The sequence below is a fragment of the Seriola aureovittata genome, chromosome 8 (assembly GCF_021018895.1).
Source record: "Seriola aureovittata isolate HTS-2021-v1 ecotype China chromosome 8, ASM2101889v1, whole genome shotgun sequence".
Classification (NCBI taxonomy): Eukaryota; Metazoa; Chordata; class Actinopteri; order Carangiformes; family Carangidae; genus Seriola; species Seriola aureovittata.
In genome coordinates, this window is record NC_079371.1 from 20,544,540 (window position 1) to 20,561,780 (window position 17,241).

A 17,241-nucleotide genomic window follows, 5' to 3' on the forward strand; every position below is an offset into this window, starting at 1 on the left:
AGCATGTGTTTACAGACCTTCAGATTTGTTCACATTTTTTTTTGCTTGTGCTTTTGAAAGGTCCACACTTTACAGTAGCTTCCTCTCAGATTACAAACTGGTTGTATTAGATAAGAAGTAACTGTTTACAACTTTACACAAGCAAGATGCTATTCCAGACACGTGCCCCACTAATCAATAAAAATATTTTGTTCTTGTAACCCCTGCCATTTCTCTGCTATTATATTATGAAAAGTCTTGGCAGTAAATCTAAATATATCATCCAATTGGACATTCAGTGGGAATACCCATTCTATCCATCCTAATTTTAATTCCTATCCACAAGAGCAAACCGAAGGCTTCTTTCATTCTGCTGCAGCTGCAGCACTTCACAATTCTCCCAGTAATTATAACTGTTTCCATGCCAAAGTGTCTTTCTATCAGTATGTGAGGCATGTTTCACTCCCATCACCCCTCCTCTGTACCAATTTCTCTCATGCTGTGAATTGCAATAGATCGCACCACTTCCATTTGGCTTGTAATAATCACCTTAATGACCAAAATACTGGTGGCATAACATTCAAATCACTAAGACACAGAACAGGCACATTAAATGAAGATAATGCAGGATTTGCTTCGATAAGCTTTATTTATAATAACATTTAAAAAGTCATCCATGGGGCAAGCAAATAAATAATAATCAGATCACGGTAATTTACTGCTATTGGCTGGGAGGTGGAGGAATGAATACAAATAAATCGACAGGCTAAAAACTGTCAGTTTCACTGGGTTTAAATATACTAGTGTGGAGGTATTTGTGCAGAGAAGAGCAGGCATGTCTGTAGTCTTACACACAGCCCACAGACCACTGACCATCAGACCACATCAGCCAACGTTTCCTGCAAAGCTGCAGCAGATAGCAGGAAACCATTGTGCTTTTCACAGCCTTTGCCAAGTACACAAGTGTAAGACTCGTTATCACGGGGGATTGCTGCCAAGAACGAGTCACTTACTATGCTCCGTGTTCTGCATTGGAGACAATGTGGTTTCAGTGCAAAATGTTTTAACTGTGTTGGAGGACATTTTCTGATAGTTAATTATACTGCAACTGTGGCTAACGGACGCCTGCCAAAGGATTAAAAGGGGCAAAATGCATCAGCAACATTGACATTGAACCTATTAAAAGATTACAGGCAAATTTAACTCAAAGTTGACAAATAGTTCAAAAACAAAGAAGTGAAATAATTGATTTGTCAAATATATTTAGCATTTAAGCACACAGGTGCAGAGATAAGAGTTAAGCCATTGTTAGACCGTCCGCTGTGATCAACATACAGAGCATCACCAATTTATTCATTGAAAGGCTGTATCTTTAAGTAATGACAGTGATACACAGAAATGATTGAAAAACAGAGAAAATGTGTGGGAGACTGCAGCTGAGCATCAGAATACAAAACACACAAAATCATTTCACTGTGCAAAAATATGGTTTTGTCTAACAAGAAGTGTGAGAAGGGAGTGAAATCTGCATCAGTGGCCATAGACTTGTGGTCATGTATTGCTGTCATGTGTTTACCACAAAGGCTCATGAGGCTGGTCATTCAAAAAAAATTCTATGAGAATTTCAATCCCTTTTTGATTTGAATAAGCTTAAATCATGTCTAGTAGCAGGAAACTGACCTTTGTGATGCTTCCCATTTTTCAGTGTCAACAGCTTGTGAAAAATGTCACGGTAACTGGCACATTAGAGTCTCAGACTCTGATCTTATTCCTTGATGGATTCAAAAATTTCAAAATCCATTCGCCCATTATAAGAGATTGTAAAAATGGTGTTTGTTCTCCTCAAGTAAATATTAGTTCCCAAGTCATAGTTCGGAGATTAGCCTGTTACTCAGGAAACCAATGCTGCTCCAGTATCCATCTCTCTGTCCATTAGTTTGTCCTTCAGTGGGACACTTTTGTGCGTATCAAGTCTCTTGATTACCCCTTTTATTTTAAGCTATATATACAATATCACGCTTAACTGTAGTGTGTTTGCTGGACTAATTCTGACTGTTTAAAGTGATATGTTGGCCATGACAAAATGGTAGTTCACTGTCCACCATACAAAGTATGAGATTGAAAGCCAGAAAAGTCAGAATCTGTGATGTAGACAAACATAAACACAGTTACTATTCAGCTACCTATCCCTATAAAACACATAACATGGAAATATTTATGGCACATTTATCAAAATAAAAAACAACACAAACATAAGCTCTCTCGTTTCACCCAGTTAAGCCCGTATTTGTTAGTAAATTAACTACATGTATCATTGCAGCTTTAACATTCTATGGAATGTAGCACTATATCAATGAGAGTCAATGGCAAAAATCACACAGTCCACCCTCTGTATTGTGGAGTAACTCTAAGACTTGCGGGTCTCCAGGCGTGTTGGCCCAGGCACTCAGAGGCACCATGACTGGTGTTAGAGGCCGAACAGACAGGGAGACACGGTAGAGGCCAGAGGTAGGTGTTGTGGCCTACACATAAGCTAATGAAGATGGCGACGGTCAAAAAATTACTCTTTCTTTAACAGTGGACACACATGCATACAGTGCTGCATCCATACCTGACCATCAACACACATGATCACACAGGTTCATACTGTAAAACAATGCTGGTACACTTGAATCGTCCACTCACTGACCCCATCTCCTCATTTTCAGAATTACACAGAAGACTTTTTACCATCAAATGATAACAAACAGCGTCCAAAGACAGTTCATTCATTAAAAAACATCCTCCAGTTGCCGCCATTCCAAGAGACACTACAATTTATTATTGCAATATTTACTAATACTTAATAGGGATCTTTTAAGATTACTCAATAGCATAAAGTAAGCCACAGTCAATCGCTATCAAGGCCAATAAATGCAACTAAAATGCAAGCATCACCTCCAGGAAACGACAATCACTCAGGGGATCCAAAATGATTACTTGCAACACATGGATAATCCTCTGATGTGCATAGTCCTGAAAAATTCTCTACAAATTGTTTAGTGCTATCAATATTTATTCTCACTCCAAACTTAGCTACGTTAATGCAAAGAGTCTTATTTGAATAAGCAACACATGGCAGTACAGTATACTGCAATAGCTTGGCTGATGCTGTAGCATGTTCTTCATGTTTGTAATAATTGGACAAACAGTGACACCTAGTGTAGATTTTCAGTAAAATTTTTTAGAAAATGAGCAGATTTCCTTTATCCACAAATAATAATTAACCACTTTTGATGACCTTAAATAAGAAGCATCTTTGGTTAGTCATGCAGTTCTTGCTGGTACAGCAAGTACAGTGTGTGTTCAGAAACTATTCTGAAACCTCTTTAATTCCCAGGGAAGAAAATGGTGTAAGAAAGATAAACGCAAACTCAAACAACATAAATCCACCCCTGTACAACTGCTCCATGTTTTAAAATAAAATCACTATCTTTCTGCTTTTGACCAGGTGATTTGGCCTTGAGCTGTGACTTTAACAGTCCCTCTATGATTCAGAGTAGTCCAAAAAACCCAACCCCCAGACTCTATGGTGTGAGTGCATTCATTGGTTTCACTCCATCTGTCTGTGTGTGCGTAAAATTTGACTCTCAGCTGGCTGGAGCCACAGTCAGTACCACTGTGCTGTGGGGTCTAGCTCTGAGAGAAGTACTCAAGGACGAGGCGGAGGTGTCCCAAGCGGTCTTTGAGTGAGGTCAGAGACAGAACGGTTGTCTGATAGGCAGGGTCCAGCTGGAGGACTGACAGCAGCCACCAGCACCAGGCAGGGCCGTTGGACGAGGCCTATAAGACAGTTACAACAGGAACATATAACCTCGTTTATCATGAAAATGCCTTCAGTATTATACAATCCAATTAGTCTTTTTAGGATAAATCCCTTGAAATGACTGCTCTCTTTTTCAAGCACAGTGATGTTTTCAATTTCTAAATTGTGTTTTCCTCAACTAGAAATCATACAATTGATGATTTCCAATTATTTCAGTGAAAGCTTGCAGCTCACATAGATCCTATCTCGAAAAACATAATGTCAGTTTTTATTAGTTTCAAAGTTAATGTTACCACTGTGCCACGATGGAGGTCTGAGTGCAGTTTGATTGGAAAAGACTCCACTCCATTAGAACAAAACAACTGAGACGAACGACTGAGCTTTGACAAAAATAAAAGAACACATTATTTCTCTGTAAGGAATGACCAATCAAAAACAAGTCTGAAATCTCTGGAAATCATTTCATACTGCAATTAATGGAACAGTGGCTATCTGGAGCACAGGTGAAACAAAATTATCAATTAAAAACAAACAATGGGGGGCTTTGGTTAGCAGTAATGTTTCGTATACATGATTTGTACTAAATGGATTAAAATTTGCCAATTAGCCACGACTGTAGAAAACCTTAAGTTAGAAAACACTTGCAAAGACCTACATAAATAATAATAATAATGGTAAATAATAGAAGAAATGACCCCTGTTTTTTAATGTTACTATAGTCACTAAGGAAGCATTATCATTTCAGCAGTGGACAACAGGACTGGCTAATGTGTAACATTCAACACAGTATATTGGACATGGGATGTTGTAGAGGTGAAAGCTTACAGCTACTGTCACAACAACATTAAAGCCCCAACCTGAATGTTTCCGTCCTTATCTGGCATGGTGCCGTACTGTCTGTTGATCTGCTCACGAATGCGGCTACCCAGGCGCTGGTACCAGTCCTGAGCCTGCTGGTACACACTGTCATGGAGGCGCTGCAAAAGCTCCAACTCACTGCCATCAACCTGAGGGGGAGAGAGAGAGAGAGATCCACTGATCAAGTTGTCTAGCAGTAACATTTTCAGTGTGTATCTTATTTAAGTGTTGGTATAGTTTGTGATTTCAAGATGCCAACCTTGAGGTCCTCCAGATACTCTATATCAGCGGTGTGGTAGCCGTCTCTCTGACCTCTCTTGAGCACCCTGAATCTGCTGCCACCCACAGTGTCCACATAGGACCGTCCATCAGCAAGCAGCTCCAGGCTGAGGATCTCCAGCATACAGCCATAGTCTGCAAACCTTGCGGCACATGAAACAAAAGGATGAATCTTATTTTTGTACAACTCAAAACATATTTGAATGTGATATTTGCCACATTACTCAAAAAATGGGCACTGTAGTGCAAAAAGTTTATTCACTATTTATATTTCGTGCTTTTTTTTTTAGGGATCATCAACGTCCTCAGTCTGAAAGATGACTGAAGATAAATGACTTCAACAGAATTTAAAAAAAATTACACAATCAATATAATGATCTACAGAAATGAAATGTTTAAATACAACATTATATTTATAATTTAATTTGATATCAATAACCCTGATGTGAAATTGATACCAAGACAACATATAGTGGGACTAGCACAAAATATTTTGTGGAGGATGAAGATACACAGCAGATCTCATGGCAGATTGGTGACCATGCTGCTATTTTCCACCCCCTCAGGGTCACATACTGTATGACTGATTTAAGCTTTGCCCGCTGTGCTGCCTGCTTGTGCTGTACCACTGACAATCGTCAGGCTCCACGTAGCTTGCTGTGTGCTTCACTGTTAGAAAACATGGTCTCTCCATGCCCAGAGAGTCTTGTCAAAATAACTGTAAACACATGTGTAAATGCAAAGAGACTTTATCTAACTTCAAATCTGGTTAGATGTTTAGGTCACTTAATTTAGCACATTATTATCCACCCAAATCCACGAGTAGGTTGCTCTGGGTAATTGAACAAAATATCTATGTTAAAGAGAAATATGAAGGGTGTTTCTGTGTATTGCATACCCTTTGCCGTGCTCATAGCTGCACATGCCAAATTTCTTAGTGCCAGTCTCCATGCAGCGACGCATCATCAGCCGATACCGAGGCTCAAAGATGTGCAGGGGGCAGGGAACTCCAGGGTAGGCCACCGTGCAAACAAATATAGGGATGTCCTTAGTAAGACTGCATAGGAAGAAACAGAGGAGAAATCAGTGAGAGTCTAGAGGATTGCTACAATAAATCCTGAGTGTAGATTGTATTATGTTGAACTGAGAGGTGCCTACTTGGACAGTTCAGCCATCTCAGCATCATGGACCTGTTTCCTCTCGGCCAACTGGGAGGGAAAAAGGTGGGTCATGATGTCCTGAAGAAGAACCGTGGGGTTGTACTTCCTGTTTTTGAAGTACTTTGAAGAGTAGAGTAAGAGCAGGTTGTCAGCAGTCATACACAATAATATAAATACTCTCATTGTGTTCTAACAATACAACTAGAATTACCACCTTGGGGTTGCATGCCTGTGCCAACCAGCCCCGGGTTAATTAGCATGTGAATTCTTGAGTTATAGCTAAGAACATGTTTGGAGTGATCACAGTGATCTTGACCTTTGACCTTTGAAAACCAAAATTTTATCAGTTCATCTTTGAGTCCAAGTAAAAGTTTTTGAAGACATGCTTTCAAGGCATTGTTTTGTGAGGTCACAATCAGTTCATATCTATATATGTGATCACTTACCACAAGTAAAACATGGGAATGAGGAACCAGGAAGTTCTCTTGTCATCTAACTTAATGTGAATTTAATAACAGATGACAGGTCTATGAGTAGAACATCATTTTTACCAAGCTGTCACAGAGTTAAAACAGAGCAGTGAGATCCATCTGACCCTGACTGAGCTAAATTTGGTTTCTGAAGACCACAACCAGGTGGCAACAATTTTAATAATTAATCAGCTTTTTAAGTGGAGATGTTCACGAGCTAAAAACAGTGCCTTTTTCCATTCAGTTGAAAATAGACATATGAAAGTGTCTGTAGGTGGTTACCTCTTGCAGTGGCTGTTTGCAGAGAGGACAGCGGAGGTTGTGGTCCAGACTCCGCTCTATGCAGTTTTTACAAAAGGTGTGACCACAGGGAGTAGTGACTGGTTCAAAAAACAACCTTCAGAGAAACAGAGAAAGACATGCGCTTTAGTCAGAACAGCCTTGCAGAGGAAGGATATTCATGCTATTTGTACGGGAGATGTAAGCGGTGATTATTTGTGTACATTAACCAGAGAGAGGAGAGCTAGAACACACTCAGCCTGATCTACAGCTCTACAGAAGACAAGGTACAGACTCCAGGACACTGACCTAATGCAGAGAGGGCACTCAAAGTCCGACACGGTGAGAACACCCAGGGTTTTCCCTCTGCGGTGACTACTTTCTCCTGAAAGAGAGAGAGGACACAAAACAGTCAGTTTCAAGCTTTATGGTGAATTTACACTACTGAGGAAAAAGAAGAAGAAGAAGACGATTATTATGCAATTTCAAACCATCTGTTGGGTGTTATGGTAAAGCTGTTTGCAGTGACAATGACAGATGACGGTGATGAAGAAGATGACAGTCAAATCATGAGAAGTGTGTGTCCTGAGTATATCAGCATACCCCTGCCATGCCCTTCTTCTTTCCTCATCATCATCTCCTCGTCCTCTTCAGCAGCAGGGAGGAAGGAAACAGCTTGGCAGAGGCTGAGGCAGCACTCAGTACCTGTATCATGTTTCACCTTGGAGCCCACAAGACACACAGTTTGATCAGTTGGGGTTATATTTACATTGTAACACCTCCAAAACAAAGCACTGAAGTGCACTCTCCTAACCAGCTTACCTGGTGTGCGTCTCTCCTGCCTTCACCCACTCCTTCTTCTCCAGGTGGATGTTTGAGGCCCTCAGGGTGGGTCGGCCCCTGCGAGCTGCTTAGGCTGGTAATGGGACAGGGCTCTTTCAAGTACTCTGACACCACCTGCAGGATGCAGGACACCTCCTCCGGCACTGCCATGCCCTCTGCCTCCAGGATCTGCCATTTCAATCCATTTCACAACTCAAATGAGTCACATTAAAGTATGAAGATAAATGTGTTTCACCAGTGCTGTGGACTAAGACTGAATGAAAGAAGGTGATGAAAATCATACTTGTGAAAGGGAATACATTTAAAAATCAAATGTGGCTTAGATTGCTGTTGTAATTTCAAAATGTTGGATGTAAAATGCATTTAATCTAGTTTATATTTTTTATGATACTTGAATAACACAATTGTGGTAGTTTTTAAAAAAATTGTATCAATACTTTTGCTCCTACCACCACAACTACAAATAATAGTGTTAGATAATAAAATATAAGAAGGGAAGATAAATTCACACTACAAGAACCCAACACAGACACTAGACTGAAATGAAAACAAACTCGAAAGCATAACACAATCAAAAAAAGAGGACAATCTCTATCTATAATAACCACAGACTGTACCCACACATACTGGAAATGATCTTTAATCAGAGCAGATGATCGTGCAAGCTAAGTTTGGCTTCTGAAACATATGAATCATGATGTGACCTAAAATGAAAAATCATGCATTCATAATAAGGAAAGTCTTTTGTTTAGCAAATTTGTTTTGTATATTAAATCACACATTGTTTGATTGTAATTTCTGTATAAATGCACATTAACCTCCCCTCTGATGAGCGTTCAGTGATGTAAACGAACCTTCTTGATCTGGCTCTTTGCAGGAGCAAAATCAGCTTGAAGTTTTAGGCAATGGTGGAACTGGATGAGAGCTTCTGTCTGCTGACCCATTTCCAGCAGTACATTCCCTTTACGAAAGAAGCCCTGCCCAAATACAACAGTGCAATCAGCACATCACTGCGTGTAAAAGTGCACAACACATGTAAAGTGTCTTTGCAAAGAACATAAAAATTCTATAACACAACCCCATCAGAAAGTTTATACAAATGATGTTGCAGTATGATGATATTTATTTGGTTCTTGCTTCCTTTTGCACTGATTGTCATTTGCATAATGTATGAAATATAATGTGAAATTTACAAGTGATATCTCTGGAAATAAAAGGACACAATATAAATGAATATGTACAGTAGGCGTTCCTGCATTAGCAGTGAGCCACCCACTGACACGAAGTGATTAAATGACATTATGACATAAGTAGCTGTTTGTATAACTTTGCGAATGACATAACATCAATAAAGAGAAAATCTCTCTAAAGAGGTCAGCTGGGCACACTAAGTTAAAACATAACAACATAAATAAAAAAAAGGCAGCACCTTTTCTTCTGTGGTTCTATTTGTGCTGTTACATGCATGTTACAAAACCAACCCATGACACGCATATTGTGCGGATAAATTCAGCAAAGACTTGCACAGAGGTGTTCTGAAGTGAAATGACAGCTTTAAATTTAGTATTGTTCATGGAAGTTCAACAGACTTGTTCATGCTGTGTAGGGGGAAAAAATGACACCATAAAAGCGAGACATAATGTCTTTGGCCAAAACTGTCTAGTCTCTCACCTCAGTCCAGTTGGGACGAAGGCAGCAGAGGTAGTCGAGGTCTGTCAGAGCGTCAGTGAAACGCAACAGGCCCCAGTTAGCTTCAGCTCTGTACACCTTCAAACTCTGATCGTCTGGGACTGAGGACGCAAGAAACAGGAGTGAGAGTAAGAGAGGGAGAAAGAGACAAGACAAAACTCTTGCAACCTTGTACAATTTTGAAGAGACGAGGCCTCAATGCTTAGACCCACCTTTACACAGCTCTCTGAATGCAAACAACAAACATGTACTGACAGGTACTATAGGAAACAGCATGCATAACAAGTAGTGCTGTTTTTCTTGGAAGATGACAGAAATCCATTTTAAAACATGTGACCTGATGTGCTGGATTACTAGTGGTGCTGATATTGACCTTACTGAACTGATAACGCATCGTCAAGATGCAACTGATCCCCATCAAATGCTCCTTCTTGGCATTTTTATAAGCTTTATAGAACAATATAATTAACATTTACACAAGTCTAAAACAATGTAGGTGCAAGACTGGTACAAAGTATTGGTTAATGGTTAAAAAAAGAGGTCCTAGAACTGGAGAGAATAAAAATGGGATTGATGTGTTTGTAAAAAGGAGAGGCCAAACTCACAAGATTTTATATGTGTACATAATTCTACATATATGTAGTACATGTACAATCACTTCCCATTCCAGTATCTGTGACATACAAGATTAAACTTTCATGTTTTCACCCACTGCTTAAATCTGAAAGTGAAGTCCAACCAGCTTGTACAATCTATGTTCAGTTTGTGTGTCCAGTAAATGAAATGTCTCAATTCATCTGCTACAATATGTGTGTGAGTGTATTCAAGGCTCAAAGAATAACTATTTCCTGACACCATTGCTCTAGTCATGTTTATTTACTATTTATAAAAGCTTTAATTACAGGCACAGTCTCAGGGCTTGACAATGCCTACATTATGAAATCTTTGAAGTAAAAGGGGCAGGCCCAACCTTTAACTGCCACACAGAAATCTGCCAGGAAATCATTACACAAGGAAAGCGCTGGAGGAAGGTAAGCAGCAGTGTTTAATTGGATTGGCAGAGATGCCAAACATGTAGGTTAACTCAACGATACGTTGATTCACTGAAGAAGAAACACTCCTACGATCCCCAGGACGCCTACTGACAAGATAAACTCATCTAGGGCAGAATTTGTCCCTTTTGCTTTCTCACTGCTGCATGGAGAAAATAAGGTCAGTTGCAGCAACAAAGGCAAGTGCAGAAGATAAGTGACTGCACAGATGAAGTATCAGAAAGGTTCTGTTTGCAAAGCTGGTTCTAGGAATCTAAGGCATCCTCTAAGCTATGAAAATATTACAAAACGTCCTCTTTACATTCCTCTCTTTATAGTGCATGAGTTTTTGACTGCAGAAATGCACAGAAAAGCTGTTCTAAAAACAGAAATTGGCTCAGCCTGTGTCCAGTATTTTCCCCAGACAACAGCTGTTGTAGATGTTATTACTACTTCTTATACGATGTGTGACTAAGACAGAAGGGAAAATTTAACACCAAACTGATGCATGTTAACTTTTTCATTGCATGTTTCTTATTCTGTTCAAAACATTAGTGTTTGTTGTTTTGCCTAAGTGGTTCAATGTGCACACAGAGGAAAACAAGACTCTGGTTGTAAACCTAACAAGGAAGGAGGAGCATCAGAAGACTGATAACTGACCCAGTTATATATTTGGGTCATCAATAGCATTTGACAGTAGATACAGTAAATCCTTGAGACACCGAGTTTCCTGTATTTTCTGTCATTACAACTGTATCTCACTACTGTGCTGTGTTCTGTGAAAGGGATGCTGTCACTGGGAATCAGCCAAGCTTGTGTGCAGTGCGCAAAAGTGGGATTCCAAACTAGTCTGCCTTCTTGTTTAATGGCAATGTGATCTTATGTAAATATGTTTTATATCCATACCAGTAGCCCATCTTTTCAGCAGTGAACCTGAGTGTACATCAGAGAAACTTTTGTTGTGTCTGCAGCTGTGATGGTGTCTTGCATGCGTCCCTTACCTAAGTCTAGCCCGTCATTTGTGATGCTTAAAGCTTCCACGAACTCGTTGGCTTTGAGCTTCTCCTGTATATGGCACTTCATTCTGGTCTCTTCGGGGCAGCACTTTTCAACGACACTGATGAGCAAAACGTTGTTCTTCATGCCTTTCACCTCTCTTTGTTTTAGCCTCACATTGCACGCGGGGCATTTGGACGGGAGGTGGCCCCCGACGCACCTCCGGCAGAACGTGTGACCGCACGACATGGTCACAGGCTCGCACATCAGGAAGAGACAGAGAGGACACTCCAGCAGATCCATGGTTGGATGGATTATGTCACCAAAACAATGTACCGTGGGAGGAAAGGCAGCTTTTTTCGTCGAAGCAATGTAGACGGAGAAGCTTTTCTGTGTAGTGGTAGTGCATGGACCATTTAAATCACGCACCAGCAGCCAGCGATACAGTAAATGCGTCCCCTTATATCACGTCTGCTCGAACCCGACCGGTTTATGACCAGCTAGGCTAATGCTAATATCAGCTCTCATATGCTCACCTCACAAATGTCCTTTTCGTATAAAACTGACATTATCCATTTTCAGCTCTAACTTAGTCTTTGGTTTGGGACACATAACATCTTCCCTTTTCAAGCAGGTTGAATATAAAAAAAGTCAGCTTCCAGTCCAATGCGCCGCTCCAAACTCCATAAACGCCACAAGAAACAGAGCAGAGTATTTACACATTAATGTGCTTTCTATTTAGTAGCCAGTGTCCGCTTTTAACCCCTGTAGCAACGTATGTACTGCCACAAAAGCTGGGTTACCGTGTAACACCATTACATTACATAAATAAAGACCACGTGATGCAGCAACGCGCAATCCGATTGGACGAAGGGATGGCTCTCCGCCCTGTTGTGAAACCCAAGGATGCCGAGTTTCATAACATAATTCCTGCGACAAAACTTCTTAGTTTTTTATTCGGTTTAATGAAAAGTCCAGGGGTTAAATGTGTTGATGATCTGGTGCGTCTTGTTACTGTGATGATGACAATTAAACTCAGGACTGCATTGGATAGAAATTACCTTGTCACAATGAAGGGAATCCCAGCAGATGATAATAATAATAGCCAGGGGGCGGGGTGGTAGGGCTGTGACATAAACCCAGTTACGATCGTTCACTTTTTACTTACATATCCTAAAAACTAAGCCATGTGTAAATTTACATGTTGCAATGCAAACAAGGGGCTCAGGAGGTCCTGTACAGATGCAAACTGCAGGAGGCCGAAATTGCAGTTAGTAAAAAAATCTGTCTTCTGTGGTTTTGGGCATAGCAGGACAATGCTGCAGAGCAGTTTTATAACAAAACCTATATACATTTGTTATACAATTCAGTGCATGTCAGGAGGAACCTTTCTCATGCAAGCCATTAAGGGTCAGTGAAATAAAGCTGGAATCTGCAGATCGCCAAACACAGACATCAGTGTGAAATACATGATTTATACGGCATGTACATGAACATATATAATAACAATATTAAGTAATGAATTTGCTTCCCAAGTGCCATTTACTCATCAGATGTTGGAACAGGGTTTTGTTAAAAACCTTTGTTAAATTCGCATCTAAATATTATTTATCCTTTTAATTGAAAAACTAGGTAAACTTTCTGCTATACAAGGACTAGACTATAGATACATACTGACATACTGGTGTTTCCCTGACCACTCTCACTAGATTTGACATTGTGCAAGTCACAGTGACAGGACTTAATGCTTTGCAAATGTGAAAGGTCAATGATATAATGCATTCAAGCACATAGAATTCCAAGTGATTCGATGCAGTTTCCCGCAAATTACTGCAGGCAACTAAAATATCACCATGTGATTGTGACAGCATTGCACTCCTACTACAATTGGATTTTTAAAAAATTGTTTTATTACAAAAACTGAAAGCTGGCATCCCAATTGATCTGTGTGGTATTTAAATTCTTTGAATATCTTAACAGGAAGTGGTAATAATATCTACATGACAGCTTTGAAATAAAACACCATCCCAGAAAGGATAACAGGCCCAGTGAAAGCACAGCAAACTTCTCCATACTTACACCAAGTACAGCATACAAAATAACAAACACTGTTTAGATTTACAGAAAAGAAACATGGCTAATCAACATAAAACTTAAGCAATTTCATCAATAATACTGCACATAGCAGCATCCTTGTCCCATATTTTGTCTCTCTTTGAAGTAGGGACGCTCTTGTCCTGTTGACCTACTGCCATACAGCTGGCACCTGCTTCCTCTACATCCATCGGTTCACTTTTCAGCCTGGGGGCCTGCCCAGAAGAACAACCAATATTCGCTGCTGCAGAGACACCCCTTGTCCCATCACCAATTCCATCTGGACCCTCCATCTGTGGTAAGTCATCAGGTAGGGAGGCGAGGCACCCCTGTATCATCTCCACCACCCTCTCCAGATGTTTCTGAAACCTCTCAGCTGTCTCTAGCCTCTGTCTCTTCTGCACCTCCATCATCACCCTCAGTGTCTCTCTGGCTTGATGTGGCCTGTACTCATTTATTAAGTGGTGCATGTGAACAAACAGAAGCTTTAAATCTTCCAGCTTCTCCTCACGCTTTATACTGCCAGGGCTCTTGATAAGGATGTCCAGCAGGTCCAGAAAGTTCACGAGAATGGACATGTTGAGCTTCTTAAGCTCCCGTTTGTGGTCAAACTGCATAGGATGGAGCCTCTCAATGCCTTGGCTTTCTAGAGGCCGAATGATGAGGTCATCACACTGGAACTGGTTGCCAAACATCATGTAGCTGTCTCTGATGGGTGGAGGTGGCTTGGGAGCCAAACCCTTACGGATGTTTTCATCTGTGTATTCTTTGATGTATTGCATAGGTGGAGGAGGCAGGGCACTAACCTGCTGTGGTTCACCCATGATGCAGACCTGAAACAGTGAAAAATGTGAATCAGTCTGATTTCTTTACCAAGCAAAACAAAACAAGATCTTAATTTAGTAAAGAAGAAATAAGTCACACTTTGTACACCAGTTGTGGGTTTTGAAAGCGTGCTGTGTTTGCTCTGTACAATTTTAACTACTTTAAGTATACAAGTATATTACATATATATTACACATATTACAATACTATATATAACCAATGGCCACTTTCACAGTTATGAAAAAAAATATTAATGCAGAAATATGTAAGTAAGCTTATCTTTTACTGTTTTGGTAAGTCAAGAGGTTTTATCTTAGCTCATGTAGTCGTGGGGGGGTTGATTTATAGTAGAGCTCTGTTTCATGAGCTTCTCCTATAATTTGTATGGAAAAATATTAATGTGCAAAATAACCAACTGTCACAAAAAAAAATAATGGAGTAAAACGCACTATATTTAGCTCTTAAACGTTGTAGAAAACATCATCAAGGTGCACCAATTGTGAGATGTTATTCAAGTACTGTACCAGTAATGCTACCATAAAATTGTAGCCTACCTAAATGCTTCTCTACTTAGTTTGTACCTCTGCATTAAATTGTAATGTAGCTCTATTTGTGTGTTTCTTGAGGATCGGGGCAACATCTGGCTGCTTCCCCATATAAACAAAGTGGGTTAAGGACGAAGTTACCCTGTTAGTCGTCTGTGGGGTGAAGGCTAACATAACAAGCGAGCGACGCTAGTTACATTAGCGACTGCCCGCCCTAATAATTGACGAGCTGATTCTGTAATTTGTTGTCTAAACCCTTTGTTGACATTTTTTAATATGTTAGGTCATCATTGTACAGCCAGACGTAGAAGCTGGTAGCGTTTGAAAGGCAAACATAGAGTTAGCCAACTAGCACTGTGGCTGTTAGCAGGCTACCAGTATTGATGCTAACCTCTGCCAGCGAGTTACGCCGTTACATCAAATTTGAAGCTAACGAACAACACAGGCACATGAAAAGGCAGTGGTGATATTTCTACATACCTCTTAAACGACCCCCAGTTGGTAAATATAGATAAAAGATGTAAAATGTAACAAAGGTATACAAGCTAGTCGGGCAATTAGCTCAGGACAACCCTAGCTCCTTCCATTCACTGACTTGAACGTTCGTTTCTGTCCTCATTCCATTGGCTGAACTGTGCTCGTGACGAACAAAGTATGTGCTGATTGGTCGTAATTTGTTAATGGTTTTTGATCAAAGATAATTTGATTCCGCATATGAGATGGTAGAGATGCAACCCGAATGTACATTTCTGTTTACTCTATAATTTGTAACTTGGTGATTAGAAAACATGTATCTCCTCTATTAAAATAAAAAGTGCATTTAACTGTTCAGTTACAGTAATTTCTAACGCATATTTTTAAAATACTCTGTACTACGTACGATGTGAAATTATATTTTGTACTTTTTGTACAACAGATATCACCTCGTCAAATCCTGCAGTCATTTTTATGCCATTAGGCAACACCAAAGATTTTCTTGATAAAACTGCCTTCGTATGAGGAAAAATCTATAATAGTGACAACAGAAATGATATTGCTACAACAACAAAAACTACTACTACTACTACTACTACTATTAATACTACAGCTAATAATGATAGTATTATGATTATAATATCAATAGTATATTTTTAGAACACAAGCAAGAAGCACCAAGTGCTTTCCAGAGTGAATGAAATTAGAAATTCACAGTAAAACTGAACTGAACTGAAAATGTATTAGAAAAGACATCCTGTAAAATGGATATTAAAAGACAAATAAAAATATATCATATTTACATTTAATGTCACACCTCATAAAGCTTTAAACTAAATGAAAACTTTACACATTTGTATAGTTTGTTGCAGTTATGCTTCAATCTTCTATATGTCTGTTTCTGTTATCTGTTTTGAAAATTGATCTTTTGTGGAAACTGTTTTTGTCATATACATTTTGTCTTTTCCACCTCCTGTTTATCTTTCTGTATTATGTTGGCATTACTCTTTTTATCTCTCTCTCTCTCTCTCTCTCTCTCTCTCTCTATCTCTCTCTCTCTCTCTCTCTGTCTCTCCCCCACACGCATGCATGCACACAAACACACACACACATACACACACACACACACACATACACACACACACACAGACTAACCGTATGGACATGCCACTGCAATCTCCTCTCTTTGTTAAATGTCAGACGCAACAAAATTCCTTTAAATTTTCCAACCCACAGCAGACTCCTTCATAAAGGGTTTTAGTTTTCAAAAATTTGAATTTTGTACTAGTTTGATAGCAGAACTCAAGAGGAAATTGATTATGAAAGATAAAACGTTTGCACTTAAAATATAGAACAAATAAACGTTCCAAAATAGTACAAACAGAAGTATTGAATAGAAATATTTTTAACACTGCTAAGCATGTTTTTTTTCCTCAACCCTAATTTTCGTACATTATACCCATTTTCTGTTTCTTTTGACAAAAATGTGCCACCTAAATGGGATTCTAGTCTCATCCAAAACTTTATAAATTGTAGGAACAATTTTCATGATTGTGGTGCTGTAGGATCCATTAAACTTGTCTTGCTTCTGCAGGATGAATTGCTTCAGTATTGAACTCGGACTTGCTCAGGTTTTAGTGGGTTACTCTTACCACTGTTTTCAAAAAATGTTTTAAATTACCCTTTTAGGCCGACACTGTTGTTGCTTGAAGCGATAATGAACAGTTTTCTAACAATCTCAGTACAAATAGAATCATTTTTGCTTGTCTGTGATTACTGTAATAGAGAGAGAGATTATAAAAGACAAGAAAACAGAAACAACTCACAAATATATATGCAGCATCAGAAAATGTAACGATGAGGATTTATAAAAAAAAAAAGAAACAACATTGAAAATCATAAAAACTTATCGGC

General features: G+C 39.4%; 2 protein-coding genes across 2 annotated transcripts; both read right to left on the reverse strand.

Annotated features, from left to right (window-relative positions):
- Window positions 1–593: 593 nt before the first annotated feature.
- Window positions 594–12,194, reverse strand: lonrf1 (LON peptidase N-terminal domain and ring finger 1). Its single transcript, XM_056383478.1, has 12 exons — window positions 11,395–12,194; window positions 9,345–9,463; window positions 8,528–8,650; window positions 7,653–7,841; window positions 7,434–7,551; window positions 7,140–7,215; window positions 6,834–6,948; window positions 6,080–6,201; window positions 5,820–5,978; window positions 4,902–5,064; window positions 4,642–4,791; window positions 594–3,801 (listed from the first exon to the last, which is right to left on the reverse strand). Exons 1-12 carry the CDS (start codon window positions 11,690–11,692, stop codon window positions 3,652–3,654), a joined length of 1,782 nt encoding a protein of 593 aa, XP_056239453.1. The 5' UTR covers window positions 11,693–12,194; the 3' UTR covers window positions 594–3,651.
- Window positions 12,195–13,276: 1,082 nt separating this feature from the next.
- med7 (mediator complex subunit 7) lies at window positions 13,277–15,469 on the reverse strand. Its single transcript, XM_056383017.1, has 2 exons — window positions 15,334–15,469; window positions 13,277–14,316 (listed from the first exon to the last, which is right to left on the reverse strand). The coding sequence occupies exon 2, from the start codon at window positions 14,305–14,307 to the stop codon at window positions 13,543–13,545; it is 765 nt and encodes a 254-aa protein (XP_056238992.1). The 5' UTR covers window positions 14,308–14,316; window positions 15,334–15,469; the 3' UTR covers window positions 13,277–13,542.
- Between the last annotated feature and the right edge of the window lie 1,772 nt (window positions 15,470–17,241).

What these genes read in the sequence shown, in the direction of transcription:
- med7 (XM_056383017.1), bottom strand. Translation starts at nt 14,307, where the DNA reads ATGGGTGAACCACAGCAGGTTAGTGCCCTGCCTCCTCCACCTATGCAA.
- lonrf1 (XM_056383478.1), bottom strand. Translation starts at nt 11,692, where the DNA reads ATGGATCTGCTGGAGTGTCCTCTCTGTCTCTTCCTGATGTGCGAGCCT. An exon ending in GCAGGAGAGACGCACACCAG is followed by an intron (nt 7,552 to 7,652) that starts GTAAGCTGGTTA and finishes GTGGGCTCCAAG; the next exon opens with GTGAAACATGATACAGGTAC. An exon ending in AGTATCTGGAGGACCTCAAG is followed by an intron (nt 4,792 to 4,901) that starts GTTGGCATCTTG and finishes TCTCCCCCTCAG; the next exon opens with GTTGATGGCAGTGAGTTGGA.